We start from the raw sequence: 22,294 nt of genomic DNA, 5'->3' as shown, positions 1-22,294 counted from the left end.
TCCTTTGTATCCTCTAAGATCTTCTTGTTTGTAATCAGACAATACCAAATTTGACTTCCTGTTGTTGACACCTTACTCAGCCCACAATTAGCCAGAATCTAATTTCAAGAGCACAGTATAAGTATCAGCAGTACCATCTTGCTAATAGTCTGCCAGGATGTCTAAGATTAATTGGATATATTTGTAGTCTCTTTAGTGGATCACACCAGGTCTCACACACCATTCCAATTCCATTAGCCAAACCCCAGCATCAGGGGACTGGTATAACTGAAGGGCAGCACCAGAGTGTGCAGTGGTTAAGCCAGCTTTGTCTGCATGTTTCAGGGGCTTTCTTAAAAACTGGAGGGTACTGTGATGTTTGCCATTATCTAAATGAATGCAGCAAAGCTGCAAAGGGGTGAAGTTGGGACACACTGGGAGGCCCTGTTTCTCCTTTGTGACTTTGATTTGCACGCTTCTCAGAAAATAATGAGATGGCACTGTTTTTGCCATCCCTGTGAGGTGGAAAACTGTCCTCTTGCTGGTTTTTTGCTTTTGTGAAGTGACATGAATCTTCACTGGTCTGTTGCTTTTAGTCTCCTTGTCTCAGAAAGGATTGGGTGGAGAGGAATAAGACAATGTTTGATCATGTCACTGTCATCTCTCACTGACTTTTCTGGCTTTGGGTTGAGCTTACTGAAGATAAGGCAAATCTAGCAGAGCCTTTGCCTTTGGATGAGACTCTTAGATTCAAATGATGAGTTATTTCTGTTGCTCTGAGAAACAATGAGCACTTGCTGTCATTTAAATCAAAGATAAAATCGGCCACTATAAAATCACCTGCTGCAGCTTCTTTGGAACCACTAGACATTGCATTTTGACTTGGTAATGTGCAGGCTACCCTGCCTGAAACATGCCCAAATCACAGTGCCCATAGCCAACATTAACCTGTGCTGTTGAAAGAGCTCTCATGGACAAGCAGTGTTCCTCCCTGAAAGGAAGCTCTGCATCCCAAGTGAGAGAAACCACAAATGGGAGATGGCCAGACCTGACTGACAGCCTCTGCATATTTCCTCTGCATAAACAGTGGAAATTTTTAAGGTCTGAAGATATGACTCAGGAATAAAAGACAAACATGTCCCCAGCTTTCCCCAACACTCCCCACCCTTCCCCAAAAATAAAATTGTGTCCAAAATGTCCAAGGAGAAGAGGAGGGCAGGTTTCTGCATATTTATGATTTAGAGTGTGCTAGTCAGGACATAAACTGGGGCGAGACCTGCAGGCTCCAAACCCTTGGTTTGTGTAACTTCGTTTGTTATTACCGTGCCCATTTCTTTGCCCTAACCAGAAGTGTTCAGTGTCCATGACTTGCTGAATCTCCAAATCCCAAGGGTTGCAATTTAGGATGTACAGCCTCGTGTGCAGGGAGAGCCCAGCGTATGTATTGATCGGGTCATTTTGAAAAGGATGTAAGATGTACTTCAAATCTTCCCTTTCCTTCCTCCTGCCCTGAGCTGTGCAGCCCAAGGCTAGGATGACAGGTTTAGTGCTGCAGTTCAGTAGACACCCTCCCCTGTCACTACTTAGGAGAGGGATCTTGCCCTCTGTCATCTTTTGCATGACATCTTTCAGGCCATTAGTCTAATGGCTTCATGCAATAGAAGTGCAGGGAATAAAATTAAAATGGATCCAATTGTTTAATTTATCTTGGGAGATTTAGGTAGCAGAGAATGATTTTTATTTCACCTCCTAAGAGAAGTTGATCATCTGTTCAAAAAAAACAGAGACTACTGGTATTTTAAATCTTCTGGAAGCACAGAAGTGTAATGATGGAAATACTGAGCCTATCAAGTCATGGCAAGAAACAGGAGTCTAAGTGTCAGCACAATGGGTCCCCAGCCAGGTAAGAAGTTACATAGACTCTCAAGACATTTACAGAAGGCTGATCATTTTTATTAAGAAAAATACTTTTATACCCTAGTTCACTACAGGTGGACCTAATTATTCCTCCAATCAAAGCACCATCACCATTGGCTAATTAAGAAACCACCCTTTGGTAAATAAATCTCCATAACACATTCCACATGTTCACAATACCAGGTGCAGCCAGTTAAGACAAGAATTGTTTCTCATTCTTTTCTCTGATCTTCTCACAGCTTTTCCCCAAACAAACAACAACAGACAACTTGCCTGGGAAAGTTGTCTGTTTCTCTCTGTGGTCAGAGAGCTGCTGCCACATCTAAGTTCTGTTAGAAATTTTGATAACTATTTTTTATCTTCAGTTGTAGGCTACGGGGTGTTCAGCTGCAACACAATTAGTGTTATCTTGGTGTTTGTTGTCCTTTCAGTACAGATTCAAGAATAAACAGATGGAAATGTTGGTAAGCAGACTTGAATGCATTGGAGATCTTAGGATAAATAATTAGAATACTCATTAACTGCATTCTGACAAATGAGCCAGGCTTGGAAATGTCACTGCGGTCTATTGCATCCATAGTCTATGTGTTAACAAATTTCTCCAAAGTATTGATGATCCATATATTCACATCCTTACAGACTGTAGACATGGTTCCTAATCTCAGCAGTCTATGTCATAAGGATTATGGCATCATCTTTATCTCTCTTTACCCCATGCATTGGCTGCAGTTACTTTGACGTTTCTGATGCTATCTGAAACTGTATGTGTGCAGCTCCAATGTTATTTTTAACATGGTGACTCTATCAACCTTGAGTCTAGTAAAATAAGTAAATAAATAAAATAAATAGAAATGTTATTTCTTCTGTATCATCTGAAATTGAACTCATATAAAGGGTATGTGTGTCATGCTGCTGTAGTGCTTTATAGAATCTTATCTTTCCCATTTTACTTTCCAAGCTGCTTAAAATGTCAACACTGATAAAAATTCAGATGCACAGACTGAACAGTCAGCAGTGTAGGTGCACAGACATGTGGGTGTAGGTGCATGGACGGATGGATGGGCAGACGGTGGAAACTATTTGAACCAGAAGTGAAACCAGAATTTGAAAGACCTCATCCCTCTCCTCCCATGCACCAGCAAAACAGGATGCTTTCCTTATGCTAGCACATGGGTTTTATTGGATGAATAGTTTTGAAATTTGGGTTCGCCCTGAAGGGAAAGCCAGGTGTGGAGGCTTGTGTAGAACTTTGACTATTTGAATCTGAATTGCACCCTGTTGAGAAGTAGAAGAGTGAGATGAGTAAAGCTTTCATTAATATTCACAGCCCCAAAATAATTGTCTGTGGTTTTATGGTCATGAGAGTGAGATGTTGTCTTCCAGTGACCTGCTGTGGCACTTAAGACAGAATGTGCTTCCTGCTCCAGCTTTTGAATAGAGAAGAGCAGTTTCTGACCGACTGCTCTCTGTAGCTGGCAAACTTGAGCTCCTCTAGCAGTGTTTGAAGAAAATTAGACATGATACCCAAATGGTAAAGAAAGGAGGGACTCATGAGGCTCAGCTGTGTAGCTTCCTCTCCTTCAAAGTCCACCCCCTAAGTCACATGCATTATCAAGCTAGAACTAGGGAGATGTTTCCTTCTTTCTTTCTTGTGTGTCTCATTTAAATAAGGACAGCATTTTCCCTGCATTATTTGACTCTAGTTACTGATGTGCATTTGCTTTTCTATGTGTTTTTGTCATCTGAGTCAAATGCCATTTTCCTTGTGAACTCAATGTGCTCGTGCATAGGAATCCATGAGCCTAAAAGAAAATAGGGAGATCGTGTAGTTCCAGTGAACTGATGCTTCTTTCTCTTATTCATCTCAAGTTGGCAGAACAGGCAGTTCACTAAACAGCAAGACAGGCATCAGTTCATTAATACATCTGCTAGCATTGCATAGAGGCTCAAGAAGGACACTTTGGTGGGATTTTTCTTTGGGGTTGTTTTCATCTGTTTTTAATTTTGTCAGCTTTCTCTGGCCATTGGGCACAGTGAGATAAATGATTTTTTTTAAAAATACAGACCTATGTGAAGATAGGCATTACTTGTAGAGTTCAGCAGCTCTTAGCTAGTGCACCTGTTCTCTGTGCTTACCAAGCAAATGGTGTTCTTCACTTGCTATGATTAATTTAATTCAGATTTTTTCATTATTATGGCATGTAGACCGGGTTCCATTTTTATATGTTTGTGTTAGTACCTGCAGTCACATACCTGTTTTGTTTCTTGTTTCCTCCCTCTTTAACTAAATGCTTGAGAAATTTTTCAATCTGAACACCACCATAAGCCTTCTAAAACTTGATATGCTCAGCCAGATGTCATGGTTCGAGATAGTCTCTGACTTGTGAATTCAAACAAAATGCTGTTTAGCTAAAGAGATTTTTGAACATTAGGTTTGTGGGGCAAATACTCCAATTCAGTTGGAAGAGCATATAATATTTGACTTGACAGGGATTTGTGATACTTGTAGGATGTCATATAGATATTTCTCCTAAAAGAGAACAGTACTTAAAATTGAGAACCTGTTCCCCATAGGTTATATAGAAAAAGGCAGTTTATATTGCCAAGAACTGCTCAGAAAGGCTTATGTTGTACTTGTTGTGGTTTGTTGTTTTGGTTTGGTGGGTTTTGGGGTTTTTTTTAATCATCTGCTTGGTAGCAGAATCTTGATGATTTTGAAAGGAAACTTTCAGCATGAAGGCAAAAGAGATTTCATCAGTTTGTTGCTTTGTCCAGTACCGTCAGTGAAGAGGTGAAAAGAGATCCCTTTGTTTTAATTGTAAGAAATGTCAGGGTTTGGTTTAATTTCATCCTTCTTCTAGGCTGAAATGAACCATTGTGCAGATGCCTATCACACTTACCTTCATGATGTTGAAAATAAACTTTGCTGCCAATTTCATGGCCAAGTGACTCTGTATAAGCACATCCCAGTGTGCTGCTGAATGCTCTGCTTCCATTTGCACCTCACAACATGCCGCTGGTTCCTCTCTCAAACACCACAGAAAGGCATCATTCCCATCAATACAGTGGAAAGCACTCAGTCACACCCCATGCCCTAATGTCTTCTCTGCCAATTTCTTTAAGGTAAATTTTAGCATTCTAGAAGGGACCCTTTAGCAGCTTTGGCCAGTTACTAGATGGTTTGGGTAAAGTAATTTGACTCCTTGTGACCTTTGTCGTTCACTGTGCTACAATCGGGATTTCATTCATTTCTTTCTGCTAGCTTTATTTCAGAGCTTTTTCTGTGATTGTGTTTTCTTGGTTCCCTGTAGTATTTTTTTCCTTAGCTCTGATCTAAACCCATTCTCATTTTTTGAGCTATTTCTGGGTGCTGGATTTGGAATAATTCATGAGCTTGAAGCTACATGCATAGGTCCTTCCTTTGACTGTAATATTTCTTAGGCAGATATACCAATTTGATTACTTGATGGGCACCACCTTTTTTTTCAAGGCAGCAGCAGCTCTTCAGGAACCAGAGATTTTCCTATAAATCTATTGAGCAAGAGCAATACCCTGCAGAGCTCAGCAACCATGAGACACCCTAGAACTTTATGCTAAAAATGATGGTAGAAAAAAATGAAATCATAGCTATGAAAAACACACAGAAGAAGTCAGAGTGTTTTAGCCAACAAATTATCATGCTTTATTCATGACCTTAAAGGAATTGTGGATGTTTTTGTCCCCTTTGAGTATTCATCTTTGAAACTCAAGCCTCTACTGTAAGGGCCTAAACTAAACTGTCATTTGAATAAACAAAAAGTTCTCATTATAACCATAGGTACTGCTGCACTCAGCAGTACTGCTGCACTCAAAGCAAAAGTGTTTAGTACTTATTGTAAATTCCTGATCATGGATACAGATTGTCTTCTTTCAGAGAACATATGAAACTTTTTTTTTTTTTTGCTAGGCTGTTACTGAGGGAGGTTTTAAAACTCATATTTAGGTTCATTATCAATGTGCCATTTGGTATAATTACTCCTTTCCTCTTGGCCAACTTCATATCAACTTCTTTAAACAGAAACAGAGTTTCTTTTTCCTAAGGGAAGGAGTGCAGAGTTTACGGGGAATGGTTTGAACTTTCTAGCTCTTAATAAGGTGGTTTTTTCTTCTTCTCTCAGCCATTGCAGTAATTAAAAACTCAATTTTTTATCTTTATGGTGATAGTGGTGAAATGGTATCATTGTATTTAGGAAGTTTAATGTTTGCAATGCCATTTTCTGAGTAGGATTACTTTTAAAAAGAGGACATACCTCTCTCAAGTTTCTGAAAAATATAAATATATGCCTTCTATAGCACACATTTCTAGTAAAATAAAATATTGGATATGGCTACTTCCAGTAATGTCAAAAGAAAAAGATCAGAAATTGTTTAGTCCATCAGAAATCCCCTAAGAAATTTAGAAGGATTCAAATATTTTTTCTGGGATTTCTCAAAATAAACAGCTAGCCTTTAGCACTAGTGGTTTATTTTTAAAAGGGTGGAGAACTTCCCTGATTCCTAGTGAAGACTGGTAGAGCCAAGGTGCTCTTCTATGTGAGCAACTGTGTCTTCCTCTGTCCACATGGCAATTAGGAAAATTATCACCCACTAAGAGAAACTTAGCAAAATGTGAGCAACAAACCCATGGGCTTTTGTGGACTCAGTCCTGTTCTTGGATTGCTTTGTGTTTTGCCGCTGAGTAGAATTTGCAATACAGGCTGGCTTAAGAGAGAAATTCAACCATGAAAATGGAATCATTACTAGCTCCTTTAAGAAGAGAGTTTCCATCACTAGCAAGCTGAAACAAGCACAGGAAAAAATTTTGTGCACTGTTTCTTCATCAGGATATATTTAGGAGTTGAAGATACATGGGCTTCAATTTCTGTTTTTTCTTGTTGAATGAGTTAAAGATTTGCTGGAAGGAAGACATCTTCTCTGTTGCCCTTAGCTTTGGCTTTCAGGAAGAACTTGAGCTGTGATGGATGAGACCTAACTCTAATTGATAGGTTTGGGTGTGACTGAAAGAGTAGTAGTGTTCCCTGGGAAAATCAGAGATGTGGACTTAAGCCTTTTCAAGGGGAAGATGAAAGTGACCCCATGATTCTCCTTTCTCCCAAGTTCTCTGCCTGCTCTAACAGAAAAGTCCTTGCATCTCATCTTACTTCCTCTGCTTTCTTAAAAGTGCAAACTGTGCATCTCCTCCCTGCTTGTCAATTAGGAAGGGTAAAATATCCCTTCCTTTCAAGCTGCAGTTTTTACTGGAGCAGTTCCTGGTACCTATGGAACTGTAGCCCCAAGAACAGTGTGAGATCTCTTCTGCTTTTGCTGGCCCTGTTTTTCTCTTGGCTGGTTTTTGGATGTGTTCCACTTATAGTGACTGCTCTGAGTCTTATTTTGAAGCTGCTGAGTCTCCTCCAGACATTGTGTGTGATGCCCAGGATGGACCTTTGGTGTCAGCTCCAGTGTCTGGAAACATGACAGTGATGAGCCACAGTACTGTTTATTTTATTTAATCTTTAATCTATATGAAATAAATGCACAAAAGACAGAAAACCTAGTGAGTAGTAAAAGAAATAAAGGAAACAGAAAACAGTTGATATCAAAGAAATCTAAAAATCCTTCTTTTCTATAGTTACAGGTTTTTGGGAAGAGATTATATAGCTATTGGTGACATGATAAAGTGCTTTTGTTGCAAGTGAAAATCTTATGTACTATCTTATGATACAGAAAATATCTGGTGTTTTGAGAGAATTCATATCTGTAAAGACATGTTTAGAGTGATGCATTCAGTGCAGTGTAGTTTGCAGAGGTTAAAAAAGTGGCTTTCAGATTGCAATCAGCATGAATAATTTACATTTTACGTCAAAATGGGGATGAGTCAAAAGCAGGGTCCTAGAGGGATTAGACTTCCAAAACTATTCTCTGCACTTCTGTGCCAACAAGAGAAATAAGTAGACGGTGATAGAGAGACTGTAGCTGAGAGTAGAGCTGTACCATGGTGTGGTACCTGTGCTGAAGCAGGCGAGGTTAAGAGATGAGAGACTCCATTCATGGACACAGTGTGAAGTGCTGCACCTGAGGACCAGGAATAATTGGCAAGGGTTTGGAAAGTGAGTGCTGCTTAGCATGCAGAGGAAAGCTGCTGACAGGCTCTTAATGGCTCATAAAATCACTATGCCAGCTCACTGCCACTGCAAATGCGTATGTCCAGTGGGAGCTGTTCTCCACCAGACAGGTAATCATCCTCATTTGGCAAGACTGCGCTTAGACTGCAGCGTGGCATGCCTTGTCTTTCATGGGAAAACAGACCTTTGTGGACTTAGGAAAAGTTTAAATGGGAAATTCACATAGTAAAGGCAAGGCTGATGGAAATTAATTCCAGGTGCAAAAGGAAATTAAAGGGAAACAACTGAGCATAAGATAATGGAAGAGCAGAAAATATACCGTTTTCCTGAAAGAAAAACAAGGTGGTTTTTTAATTGAAAGTGTTCCCATTTGGGTAAAGAGTAGACATAAGTGCTCAGCAATTAGAGGAGTTTTTCAGGTTTCCTGTCATTTCAAAAAGACATATGGTGTGTCTGCATCTTGTGTTGAGCAAAGCTGCTAGAATAAGGTCCATGCAGTCTGAAGTGAAGGATATTTGGGGTGCAAGTTCTAAAGAAACCTTGCAACAGGAGCTTGTTGGAAACTTAATCTGCAGAATAAAGGTTGGTTGGATGTGGATTGGAAATGAGTAGTATTATGTTAGGGGATTTTATTTATATAAGGTTCTTGTCATTGAATAATATGACACATTTAGTTAATTGCACCTTTAGGGCCAAGATAATTTTCAGCCTGTTACTACAGATTTGTGCAAACGTAACAGAAAGCAAAAGGTAGCCACTGGAACTTCCTAGGAAGAATTAAAATCTAACTTTGTGAAGTAAATTTCCTTTTGATTAAGATAATCATGTGTCTGATTATGAAAAATGAGTGTTAAGAAAAAGTCTAAGAGAGAACGTGGTGTTGTTACCCATGAGGAAGGTAATATTAAAGACCAGCAGTGGGATGGGTGGGCTTCAGCCTTCAGCAATGAAATTGCTCTTTGTACCCAAATGCTGTAATAGTGGTTTTTTTCTAAAATGGAAGCTGGATATTATGGTATTACATATCAGCTACATTAATAGATTAAGTGATTCCCAGACAGTGGTGGGAATGACAAAACTGGCTGTCATTCTCCAGGAAAACTTCATGAGTTACCTCATCTGTGGGAGGGCTTTTGATCTGCATGCTATCCTTCTCAAATCCTATAAGTAGGCAACTGCTATGTTGTCTCTTACTGGACTTTCTGGAAATCAACACCCTACTGAAAGATGTGGGAAAATCATAAGAACATACAGAACTGGTTCAAGATGGCCTGGCCTCTTCTTTTCTTTGTAATTTATTTCAAATATGTACTTTTTTCTATATTACTTGGATGCAAAGTACTTCAGTTTGTGGTGGGGTTTTTTCATTAAAACCCCATGTCTTACTTTAGCCCTATATAAAGCCTATATGAACTTCAGAATTATTAAGAACTACAGTAAAATATTGATAGCTGTCTCACAGCCAAACAGCCCATGAAAAACTCTCAGGCTTAGTTTCCCCATTGCTAGCTCTGAAATGACAGCTTGGACAGAAGAAAGTGGGAGGGGAGTGCGTCACCCTCTTGCCATAAGAGCAGTTCCCAGTATTTCTTTGTGTCTCAGAAAGATCTCTCATATCCTGGAAAAAAATCAGAACAAGTTCCCAAAAGCAGTGAGTATCAGCAGTGCCTGTGACCCGTAAAGATCACATTTGTGGCACCAGTGTCAAGATGAGATCTCCACAGTGTGACTACAGGTACTAATGCACACTGCAGTTCCCTCTCCCAGTTCAGCAGACTGATCAGGCTGGGACTGCTGGGACTGCTTTCCTCTTTGAAGAAAAAAAAAATAGAAAAAGAGTGCAAGGTCTGGGTTACTTTCCATTCCTGCAAGTACCAGCTTTTTTGGGAACAGCAAAGGTGTGAAATCAGCCTACGGAGCCTGCTGTCAGCAGTGGGTGTCGCAGCCCACAGCCAGTCAATAGCTATTATGAGCCAAAAAGGCAGAGAAATCCAGCCAACTTGAGCAAAAGATGCAGCAGAGGAGAGCACAGAATGCTGGCATTTGCTTCTTGCATCGTGGTCTGCTTTTATTCTTGCTGTATTAAAACTGTCATGGCTTTATGCTAATGTGGTTTATTCCTGGCCAGTGATTATTATGCTTTGAATTAGCAGTGCTCTTGAGAGCATTTCTCATGAAAAAAAAATCATGTCCTTCTGAGAAATGCAAATGAGAAGGAAAAAGAGTGGTTACTTGCATTAGCTTGGAGCTGTGTGTGTGTGTTTGGAGAGGATGAAGGAGAATGGACACTTTCATGACTGATGCCAGACACTGCAGGACTCTGAGGCCACAGATTTGTGTGTAAGACAGTACTGAAATTCAGGGAAGAGCAGTCAAAATGTGGAAATGGTTTTGACACTGTGTTTGGCTTTCAGTGAACCCACCCTCTGGGTAAATTATTTTTTACTCCAGTGTTAGTTTTGCCTGACTGTAAATCCATACTCATTTACCCTGAGTGGGAAAAGCTTCCCTAGGGGCAGTGAGAGCACAGCTGGTGTGAGACAGAGTTGTGTTGTGAAAGGAGAGTGTCTTTAAGGGGTGTTGGTTCTCCAGGAAATGGCCTCAGCAATACCAATTAGGACCAGCTAGTAAAGAGAAGTTGTTGCAGCTCTGAGATTTCATAACAAAGGCACTTGCATAGCAGAGATCTTGGCTCAGTGATGGTGAAAAGGAGAGAGGGTGAGCAGCAAGAGGAATTTCAATGTTTCAGCTGTAGGTTTGTTAGCAGGAAGCCTAATTCAGCAGCAGCAGCAGTAGTGTCATTCCCAGTTTGCTCAGTGGGGACACAGTTCCTGTGTCCCCTCAATAAGACACCAAAGACAATACCAGCCCATTGCTTTTAGCAGCATCTCTAGAAAATCACAACACTGGAGCACAGTGGGATCTTACTTGCTTGAACTAGAGGCATCTCAAAAATGGAGGAAGGGGAAAAGGAGTTGTCCCTTTGGACCTGCATATAGAGGGCAGTGGTCTGTACCCTGTGCTGGTCTTCAAGGCCCAGCAGGTTCCAGTGAAATGAGAAAGTGTAAGGAAATTTCTGATTTCCTCTTCTTTTTATCCATATGGTTTATTCAGCATAACCAGGCAATTCCCAGCCTTGATACAGCATGTCCCAGCCCCTGTACAGGACAGAGCCTTGTAATGGGTTCTTTGGATAAGAAGGTATTTCTCCAGGCAGTCAGGCACAAAGAGCTGGAACAGAATGAAATGCTTTGGCCAGATTATCTTTTATTCCCTCTGTTTTAAATTGAAAAGAGATGTTCTCAGAAAGGTCTGTCTTTCTCTTTATTACCCCAAAGAATAGCAGTTTTTAACCATTTCCACTGAAATATCTGGGCTCGGATATATATCTATCTATATATCTATCTATCTTGCTGGCTAGCTTTTTCTTCCTTGGAAAATTACAGGCAACTGTATCTGGCATTGATAGTTTACAGGAAAAAGGATTATGTTGGATATTAACATTAAAAACAAACAAAAGAGCAATAACAAAATAACCAACCTTCTTGCAAAGACCTGAGGGACTCAAATAGTAGTTCAGTTGCAGTTCTGATAATGAAACCTCCTTTGTGTTAGAAATGCGTCTCTGGCTGTTCCCATGAAAACCAACCTAAATTTGGCTCACTTAAAGCCTTGAAAAAATTTCCATTGAGATACATAAGAATTTGCCAGCCAAAATCTCTGGTGATTCTGTCAGTGTGGAGTGGGCGTGCTCATCCCTTCAAAGCAATGTTCTTGCTGAGGTTCCTGAGCTCAAGCTCATGCCTGAGGTTAATATTTAAAATATGAGAGGTGAATAGAAACACTGGGCTGTTGTCTTCAGAGCAGGAGAGGTGACAATCTGCATCCTGTCTTTATGCATCTGGACTGTGTGTGCAATCCTCTCAAATCAGTGTTAGTGGCAGTGTCACATTACAACACAAGTCTGGGAAATGGTATCCCTTAAAAAAAAAAAAAAAACAAAAAACACCCAACAACAACTTAAAAAATGAACAAACAAAAATAACAACAACAAACCACATAAAGCCCCTGCTTGTATGCTGACTGAACTATGCAGCTGTGGCACAGAGACAACCTCTCGTGCTACTGGTACCTTCCCTCTGTTGGTGCTTTCTTTGTGGTCCTGGCTTTCCTGCCTCTAATGTCAGAGATATTATTTCCCAAAACTATCAGCATTAGTTTTGCCTTGCAAATGTGAGACAGGGGGACCATGCAATTTAAGTATGTCAAGGGACAATCCCCAGACTTCTCTTGTTCTCTATCAAGTTGGAAGGGTAATTTAAGTTCTTCAGGGTTTTTTGTTTCCAGTATTGAGACTATCATGGTGTACTACAGGGTAAAGGTGGCAGATAACTGAACTCTTAAAAACAGAAGCTCAGTGAAAACCTCTATCCTCTTCAAGGGAATTCGGCCCGAAGTGGAGACTGCATTAAAATCTAAAATTAAAAGTTTAAATGTTTAAAGCTAAGCATAAGAATTGGGGGGCAGTGAATGGGGTGAAAAATGGGACTAGACTTGTCCCTGCACTACAAGAAAGACTCTGGGGTACTAGAGAAAGGCTGCTAAAGGTTCTGGAGCACAGGTCTTATCATGAGTATCTGAGGCAGGAGAGATTAGGAGGAGAAAAGGAGGCTCAGGGGAACCTTATAGGTCTCTAGAACTACCTTAAAGGAGGGTGTAGCCAGGTGGGGATCAGCCTCTTCTCCCAGGTAATCAGTGGTAGGACTAGAGGAAATGGCCTCGAGTGACACCAGGGAGATTTTAGATTGCATATTAGGACAAAATTTTTTATGTAAACAGTTGTAAAGCATTGGAACAGGCCGCCAGGGAAGTGGCAGTCACCATCTTTCGAAGATGGTGATGATGATGCAGTCGCCATCTTTGGAAGAATTTAGAAGATGTGTAAATCTGGCACTTGGGGATGTGGTTTAGGGGTGGACTTAGCAGTGCTGGGTTAACAGCTGCACTCCTTCTTAGAGGTCTTTTTCATCCCAAACAATTCTATGATTCTATGATTTTCTTAGCTCCCTCTGTCTCACTAGGAAGTTCTAATGTAGCCCCTTTTTGTAACCCACACAATTTTAATGGACACCAAATGGTACCAAAGGGTCATTATTTATGAGGGTCCTTGCTCTTAATAAATATTAGTAAAACAAAATGTTTCTTTCCATTGCAATTAAAAAAAACCACAAAACTCTGTAACATTTCTTTTAACTTATATTGCATCTTTTTTTTTGGCTTTCTCTTCCCCATTCTCTGTCACACTTCCCCAGGAATGGGTGATGGCTGAACTGCCAGCCGTCTAGAGCAATGTAGAACAATTTTTTAAAAGCCATAACTTCTATAACTTAATAATTTTCTGTTGAATCTTGTTCTTACTACTGTTCTTTACAGTAGATTAACAATTTCACTAAAAGAAAAGAAAATAATGGTAAATTTTTTTTTCCCTTTGTTATCCTTCTCCATGTCCATGAAAAATTTTTGCCATCTGTGTGGTTTTCTGATAATTTATTAAAGCATTTATTTCACTTCCCACCTTCCTTGTGTTTTTCTCTTTTTCTTGCCGGAATTACAGCTGAAGAGGTGGAAAGACTGGCTGCAATGCGTTCAGATTCTCTAGTACCTGGGACTCACACGCCTCCAATCAGAAGAAGGAGCAAATTTGCCACTCTTGGGAGAATTTTTAAGCCATGGAAATGGAGGAAGAAGAAGAGTGAAAAATTTAAGCACACTTCAGCAGGTAACAGTCGCGTTGGGGTCGGTTTATTAATCTGGAACTTTTTCCTCATTAAGGCTGAAAATTTGTAATACAGTCTCAATTTGCAAGAGTATTTCAAATCTTGAAGCTTGGCTTGGGGAGATTTCAACTCTAGAAGCTTGACTTGGAGAGATTCATCAGATTGTAAGAGAAGATCTTTAACTTTGTTACAAACTTTTTCTTTAAAAGCCCTAAAGTGACACATTGGGTATGCTGCAATTAAATCAGCAGCTCACCAAAGCTTTATTTTCAGGTTCTGCTACTAGATCTAGAGCCAAACTCAGAAGAAATCTTTGAATATTGATTCCACAGATTATGAATAAAGGAAAAGGCAGTGTGAAAAGATAATGCTAGAGGTCGATTTAGCCACATTTAAACTCCTGTGAGTGCTAATAAAGGAGTGAGAAAAAAAGGAGTGACTGGATAAAGTTGACATTGTGTTGAGTAACTTGGATAACCAGAAATTATTCATTCCATTGGGCAGGAATGATGTGTCCCTGTTTTTTTGAGAAAACCAAGTCTCAGTTCCTGCCACACCCCTCCTTTTGCCATTGCTTTCTTGCACTTCTAGTCCAAGACCCTTTGTTATTAAAAAAAAAAGGGAAACTGAAAAAATGTGGGTTTATAATGTAAATTGGTCTGAGCAAGAATCCCAGATGCAGGCATTGATCCATGTGATGAAAGCTCTGCAATTTATTTAGAAGGTTTATTTTCTTTGTTCTTTCATGATGGCCAATAATTGCTACATTTGGTTCTGCAAGTCTTTAGCCTGGATTATCTGTGAGAAAACATGGAGTTTCTACAGATTTCTTATTGTTTTCTCTAGAACTAGAAAGAAAGCAGTGAGTATCTTGCTCCTTCAAGTGTCAGAAGAGGCTTGAGCTACAATAAGTTGCTTTTCTACCCTGTGTATTGCACAGTGGAAGGTTTCAGGCACTACTTGGGTGTACCTGTGGCACCCCAAATCCTGTACTCCTGAAAGTGGCCCACAATGGGGTGAGACATCTCATTTAACTAAGTGTGAATTCTTGAATGAGTTTAAATGCAGAATAAGTATTTTCAGGGTTTGTACCTGAATGAGTTCTTTACTGTGTGCTGTTTAGGCTGCTTTCTGATTTATCAGCCAAAAACTAATGAGCTGGAATGGATGGCTATATCACTCTGAGTGATGATCATATTTTTTGACTTGACAGCTAGAAGCTATTGTCACCAAAAATGATATCTTTCTGCAAAAAAAAGGACTTGTCTTTCTTATTCTGCATCAGTCATAACCATAGTGTAGTGTAGTAGCATTTCCATGAAAACCATGTAGCTCTTAGGGATATGTGGACACTGTGGTGACCACTGCTTTGAATCTAGTTTGAGCATGCTGCCTTGGTTGGTTACAACTAGGAGAGTAACCATGGCTGTTCAGGAGGTACCATGGGTTGCTAAAGCTTGCCTACTGTTGAGTTTTATGGTTTCTGCAGCTCCAGCTGATGAGGCTGAGCTGCATGCTGCTGTGTTTAGGCTGACTGGTTTGAAGCTGGATGGAATATGGCTCCATAGTCCACTCTGGGCATTACAAGAAGTATTGCTAAGATTTGCCCCATTACCAAAATATTTGGAAAGTGCACAGTGATTAGAACCAGACTGAACACATGTATTTTCTCTTCTCAGAGGAATAGGAAGTTTTACCAGACACGCCAGCGTATCTTCTCCCCTAGTAAGAGTGAGGTCAGTGTCTGAAAAAACAATTTAAGAGCTGGGTCTCCAGAACATTCGTCAGTCACAGTACTGGGTTTGATCTCAGTTGAATCCAAAACCTTTCTCTTTTTTTTTTTAGAAAAATTTTTATTTCTAGTAAGTTAACAGTATCCTGCAGCTGCTCTGCAAAATTGGTATTCCTGTCAGCTCCCCTGCTACTAACTGCAGCAAAATTGATGAGGATGTCAAATTTGCTGAGCACCCTGTAGAAGGCAGGGATAGAGATTTGCTTCTGGACTGTGCGAGAGCTGGGACCTCACAGTTTCCATCATCCCCATCCCTGGGGAACAGAAATCCACCAGCACCCTACAAGACCCCCACAGCAATTAGAAGCATTGTTTGAACCTTTGATGTGTAGTACAAAAGATTTGACACGTGGAAAACTAGCATTTTTCTGCCAGCATTTGCATGACCTCTTGTCTAGTACCTCTGATCTCACTGAGAAAATATATTTAATCTTTATAATGAATCAAAGGACAAGCTTGTGAGATGGCATAATGAGAGCCAGCATGAAGCTTCATAATACAGGCTTATTTTCTTCTAGTGCACTGATAAATGTGACACTTGGAAAAAAAGCATTCCCATTAGTGTCCTACAGGCACGCACCCAAGCTTTCCCACCTGCATAGAACATCAGTAATTATCAAAAAATAGATACTAATACAAGTATTTTATTACGTCCTTATTTGCTGCAACAATGGATTCAATTATTTTTAATGTCAAAAGTAGTAAGGGTCAAAACACATGGCCTAATCTGATGAAATTTCCTCTGAAATTAATGGGAGATTCTTCTCTGGGAGAGGACAGAAAGAAAGAGAAAGCTGATATGTAAGGTTGAAAGGTTGCCTTTTTCTTGGTATTTCCAAGTGCTAACATTTTGTATGCATATCTTTATCAGACTGAAAGCTCTGCTTAGTTATTCAGAGATGAATGTTTTTAAATTCAATTCAACAGTCAAAGAGCAAAAAAACCTTTTAGGTGATAGGAAAAGTTATTTTCTGACATCTAGTAACTGCATGAGGTGAGACAGTATATAATTTGATTGATGGAGGACCTCAGTGTTAGGCTTACTATACATGACTCCTCTCAGCACATCAATACTCAAATTGTGGTATTTGAGCATAAATCCCCCATCCTCCAGCTTTGTTATTGTATTGTCACTGACAAGCAGAGGGTCAAAAGGATGCTCATGTTTTGTAGAGTTATGTATTTATAGAGTGCATTGGTTTTGGTATTTGTGTAGTGACGTTGCAGAAGGGTCCAAATTCTGACATTGCCTTGGTGCTGACTTGGTAACAAAGGTCAGAGTCATGGGTTTGATGCAGACATCTCATGCCTTTGCCTTGCAGCTGGTCTCTGTGAGATCATCATCAGGTATTTCGTAAAACAGCCAGAGCAGGTAGAGAAGATCACGGGTAGCGTGATCTGTGTGCAGGTGGGAAGCACCAGATGAGCCGCTGGGTTTGATCTGTGACCTCTTCTGCTGGAAGGTGGTGTGTTAAGGAGGTATGTAAGGAATGTGCACTGTGAATGAAAGATAGGCTTTGTCTAGGCATAATCTCAGAAAGCAGGGAGATTACACTCTATGAGGGACACCAGTGTTCCACAGCAGGAACAGAAACAAGTTAATTCTCACAGTATTGTATTTGTAGGGAAGCCCCAATGAAGATAGGAATGATGCATCTGACTCCATGTTCTCAGAAGGCTAATTTATTACTTTATAATACTATATTATATTAAAGAATACTATACCATACTAAACTGAAAAATTCAGAAAAGATACTTAATGAATGCTAAATAGATAATAATGAAAACTCATGACTCTTTCCAGAGTTCCAACACAGCTTGGCCTTGGTTGGCCAATGAGTCAAAGCAAGTCACACCAGAATCTAATCAGGCAATCACCTTTTGGTAAACAATCTCCAAACACATTCTACATGAGCAAAACACAGGAGAAGCAAATGAGATAAGAATTGTTTTCCTTTTCTCTGAGGCTTCTGAGCTTCCCAGGAGAAAAACCCTGGGTGAAGGAATTTTGTCAGAGAATGTGAATGACACGTCAGAGAAATTCTCCTCCTGGACAAAAGTGAAGTTCCCACCAGCACGATGTGGTTTTCAGTGTCAGGTCTGCAAATCATTTTATCACAGAACATCTATTGTAAGTTCCTTGATGGGTGATGAGACCCCTGCAGTACAGCATAAACTCTCTGGACACTGAAGTTCCATATACAGGGACTTAAACAAAGAAACCAAATTCTGCCACATTGTTATTCATGCTACAGTCAAAGATATGCTGTATGTTTTCAAAGTTAGCAAAGATTTTTACATGAAGTGTGGAAACCTTTATTTCCATGCAGGGCCAAGGCCCCCTCAACAAAAATGTGAGGTATTATAAAGCTGTGAAGAACGGGCAAACTTCTAAATGGCAAAATTCTTTCTGTTAAGAGCATTGTTTCTTACAGCTGACAAGTAGCAGTCTCATGGCAGAACAAGCCAGGAAGAAACATCATTTTCTATACTCAAGCACATTTCCGTGGCTGGATGCAGCTGGGATGGCTCTAGAAGACTGATCAAGATTTTAAAAGCCAAATGGGGCTCTCTGAGAATCAGCAAAGCAGATAGCAAGAGACCAAGCTCACTGTCTCCTCTGCTAGACCTTTGTAATTTTTTTTAATACCTTGATCATCTGCTCGCCTTGCTGTGAACTTGAAAAATATTCCTGGGTGTGTTGCTGTTTTATTGCAGTGCTGTACACGTGCTGAAATGTCATTTCCTGGAGATGTTTTGGAGAAGGAACTGCTTCTGAAAGAAAGAAGCTTGAGGGGAAATAGATTCTGCGCTTACTTGAAATATTATTGAAGGTTTTTTGTCGCTACTTTCGTCAAAAGCCAACTGTTTGCAACCTTTCAGAAAAAAAGTGTTTCAGCTGCTTGGAGAATTTTGAGTAGAGAAAAATGTCTTGTTTTGTCTTTTCGCATTTCTGGTGACCTTCATTTTAAAGAATTGGTGCATCTGTCTTCCACCATCCTTGCTTCCTGAATCACAGTGCTCAGGCAAAATGGAGAAGGAAGCACGTAACTTGTACTTGAAGGACACTAGTTGGAATGACAAGAGAATAGCAGGAAAGGAAAATCTTTTGAACTCAGCCTTTCCTCCTAGGTACATTGAAAGCTCCTTTTATTTGTGTCCCAGTTTCCCTTCCTAGAAGCACTTGGAATCGTCCTCTACAGGGCAGTAATCACATATCAGTCCTCCGGTGCCACAGTTCCCATCCCAAAACCCATGGGTGAGCCACACCTTGGTCTGTGACCAAGGAAGACACCACTGTGACTTTCTAGCCCTATGCTTGGGGTACCCTCCTGAGAACAGGGGAGATCTGATCCTGTTTCATGTAAGGCTTCATTGGCTTGGGTTACATTGTAGAGACTGGTGTTCAAGAACCTGTCTCAAGGTGTAGAGAGTTGGAAATGATGAAGACCGGGGCTGAAGTAGACCAGAATATCAAAAGAGCCAAAATGCAAACCATTGTGAGCCAAGTATCATCAGCTGGTTTGGGGAAAAGGACATTCAGGGCAGGTCTCTGGATTGATCTGCTGCCTAAGGGCCTTAAGACTCTTTTAATAGTTATCTGTACAGAGGATGACAATCTTCTCTTGCTAGCAGTTACTCTGTTAAGTAGGAATAGAGGAGGTCTGCACTCTCGATCTAAAGATTTAAGCCAAATAGTGTAGACAATGCCAAAAGGGAGCATGTGGATTTTTTCAGTTTACTTTTTGGGGAGGGTGTAACATGCTCTTCCATTTGCTTTCACTCTCACTCAAGCCATTTAAAGATATTAAGTGAGCCTCTTCAAAGCTGACTCATCCAAACTTTAGCTGCCTCACTCCCAAAATCTGCTTTAAAACAGATAATAATTTTGTGCCTGAATCTTTTTTTTTTTCCACTTGTTAATCCTTGGTGCTTTGGTTTTTCCAACCAGATTTTTTTTTAAGATACTCTATTAAAAAAATAATATGCCAGTGTGTTTATGTAAGTTAAGTCTCCCAGTCAGCAGGGGAGATTGCTTAAATTGGCAACACTTACGGGCAAGGATTTTTCAGTGTTTCTGATAAATAACAAGAAAAAAACCAAAATGTGATAAAGCTGTTCAATTAAAGAAACTGTTATTCATAAACCATGCCCAGATCATTTGATTCCTACTGCTGATTATTTCTAACTACAACAGGTAAATATTTTAAACTTTTCTTTCCAGAATATTCCAGATGGGAGACATTCAATTATATATTGCCAATTCAATTCTCTTAAACCTTCTGCTTTGCCAGTAATTGCCTCTTGTGTTTTTCATAGAAAACCCTTAGGGTATTAAACTGGTCATGCAATTTAGGTAAGACCTTTGCCTGGGGAAAGGAAGGAGAAGCACAGGCTGCAGCCATGCCTGCTTCAGCCCTGCCTGTACTTTTAGGTGGTGCTCTGTGGGGTGAGAGACCTCAGTGTGGTTTTCCCAAGTGCCAGGTTATTGACATCTATCTGCAGAGGTTCTGTTTTTGTTGAAAAGAGTGGTTTTGTTTGGATTATTGTCTAACAAGGATAAGTGTTTTATAGCACTTTATGCTCCCATTCTGTTCTTCTGAATTTTATTTAATATCTGCTGTGAACCCATGTGAAAAGTATAAATATTTCATTTAAAATTCCTCTTATACTTTCAAGCCAGACTGTCTCTAGGTTTAGATATGGAGAACAGAAGTAATTATGTTTTTATCTTCCCTGATGCTCATATTCTGATGACTTGGAAATATAATTCAGAATTCTGAATCAGTGCTCAGAGAGAGAGCACAGTGTCCCCTCCAGGCTAGCTGGGTCTGAAGCCACCCTGAAGCCTGAAATACCTCAGAACCCTTCCTGTTCTCCTCCATGACAAAGCCTGTTAATATTTTTGTGTGAAACCCCTAGGGACCCTTTTGAAGTGAAACAGGGAGCAGGTGATAAAGATGCTGGTCCAAGCCAGGTATTTTTGCTTTGCTGGAGCAGCTCATACAGCATTAAGGCATTGCTAAAAATCACTGATCATTTCCAAGATTTTGGGAGAAGAGATGGCACTTTTATAAAACTAAGTCCAAACTTGCAAAAAAAGGAGCTCTGGTTTTATTAAAAACCAGCAGTACAACTACTTTTCAGAGTTAGAAAGGGCTGCTATGTTCACCATGTTGTGATTATTTGAGGTAAGCACAAGCTGTCATTGTCTGAAGAAAAGCAGCATTTTGCAGGAACTTGGGCAGTTCCTGAATGTACATTGAATGAAATAAATATTTTTGCATGAAGAAAAATAAAAAAATTAAGATCATTATATTTCAGTGTTTTCTAGATTAATCTTAGAAGAGTTTTTATGCAAATTTACATTTCTGTTTGAAATTGGAACTAGATATTATTTAGTATAGTTAAAAACCTGAATTTCATATATAAAATGGTTTCCTGGTAGACAGAAAACCATTTGTATCTTAGGTCTGTTGAAGTATTACACTGCTTGCATTCAAGGACTGAATAAAAATTAAAATCCATACACAGTTCTATTTTTTGCATTGATCCAAAACTACACACTTGATGTATTCTGAATTTTGAAAGTGAAAAAAAAATTCTAGGAGTGCATTTAACTTCTTTTTGTATGCACTGACATTTTCTTAATGTCTTTTGAGAAATTGGCAGGAAAATGTACCAGAATTCATGCAAAACTGTAGACAACTTTTAAAAAATTTCATCTTTTGCTGTTCTATAGAGGGAGCAAAACTATCTTGTGTATCTGCTTACTGCTGTGGAACCAAAGATTCACAGAGATTTTTAAAGCCAGTGGTCATTTTAAGCCTCACAATTACATAAACAGCCCAAAGCTAGGGTGGCAGAAGAAACTTAATAGCAAGGGAAAGTGATGGCTGATGTTTGCCTCTATTGCTGATTTTTAAATTGTCAGCGTCTTCAGATTTGTCATTTTAAGGAGATTAAAAGAATGGAAATGCATTCGGAAGTTGCAGATCTGATTTGTACAAGGAAGGCAGTGAAAGCAGTTGTCTATTTTTATACTTGAGTTGCCAACTGGAAGCTCCTAGTTCAAAAATGGAGGAAACAATCACTCCCCCGGGAGCATGTATTCCACTACAGAGCAGTATCACTGTGTCTTCCTGAGATGTGCTGCAGAACATTTCCAGGGTTTAAGAAGTGGGCTTTGCTTAGCTGGGCTGAAAAATGCGTTTAGGGATTGTTCTACCCCCGTGCCAGCTGTAATGGAATGTGTGAAACGAGGCCTCTAAATGTGTCCCATCTTACAGGAAAGAGATGTTTAATGAGGCTGTTTGGTTTTTATGCTAATTACAATTCCAGCTGCTGCATGAAGATTATATGAGGCCACCCAAACTCTAATGCTGTGACATAATTCTACAACAGTGCATTCATGTTAAAATAATATAATACAATTAATCCATTAGAAAAAGTACAAATTGTGATGATTGAAATAGATGCTGTTCATAACATAAGCTTTTTCATGGCATATGGATTAGAGAACAACGTCCACTGGAAATGTTTTAAGTGTTTTAGCAACAAATCACCAATAATGGAATATCTGGCTGTGGGGAGAGAGAATACGTGTTTGGAATAAGCTCATTCTTGTGTAAAAAGTTGTTGTACATCCTCAGCTTCCATTACTATGACTCATGAATGGAGGGTCT

The 22,294-nt window shown here is 39.7% G+C and overlaps 1 protein-coding gene across 8 annotated transcripts in view; it reads left to right on the top strand.

Moving 5' to 3' along the window:
- The window catches only part of PHACTR1 (phosphatase and actin regulator 1), a 298,270-nt gene that overhangs the window by 167,369 nt on the left and 108,607 nt on the right, over positions 1-22,294 (top strand). For all 8 annotated transcript variants that reach the window (XM_063160585.1, XM_063160613.1, XM_063160574.1 and 5 more), the window contains one exon: positions 13,654-13,818. In XM_063160585.1, coding sequence (XP_063016655.1) covers positions 13,654-13,818 — 165 coding nt within the window. The remainder of the gene's footprint in view (positions 1-13,653; positions 13,819-22,294) is intronic.

This window comes from Melospiza melodia, chromosome 1 (assembly GCF_035770615.1).
Source record: "Melospiza melodia melodia isolate bMelMel2 chromosome 1, bMelMel2.pri, whole genome shotgun sequence".
Classification (NCBI taxonomy): Eukaryota; Metazoa; Chordata; class Aves; order Passeriformes; family Passerellidae; genus Melospiza; species Melospiza melodia.
This window is presented reverse-complemented; position numbering and strand designations above follow the sequence as displayed.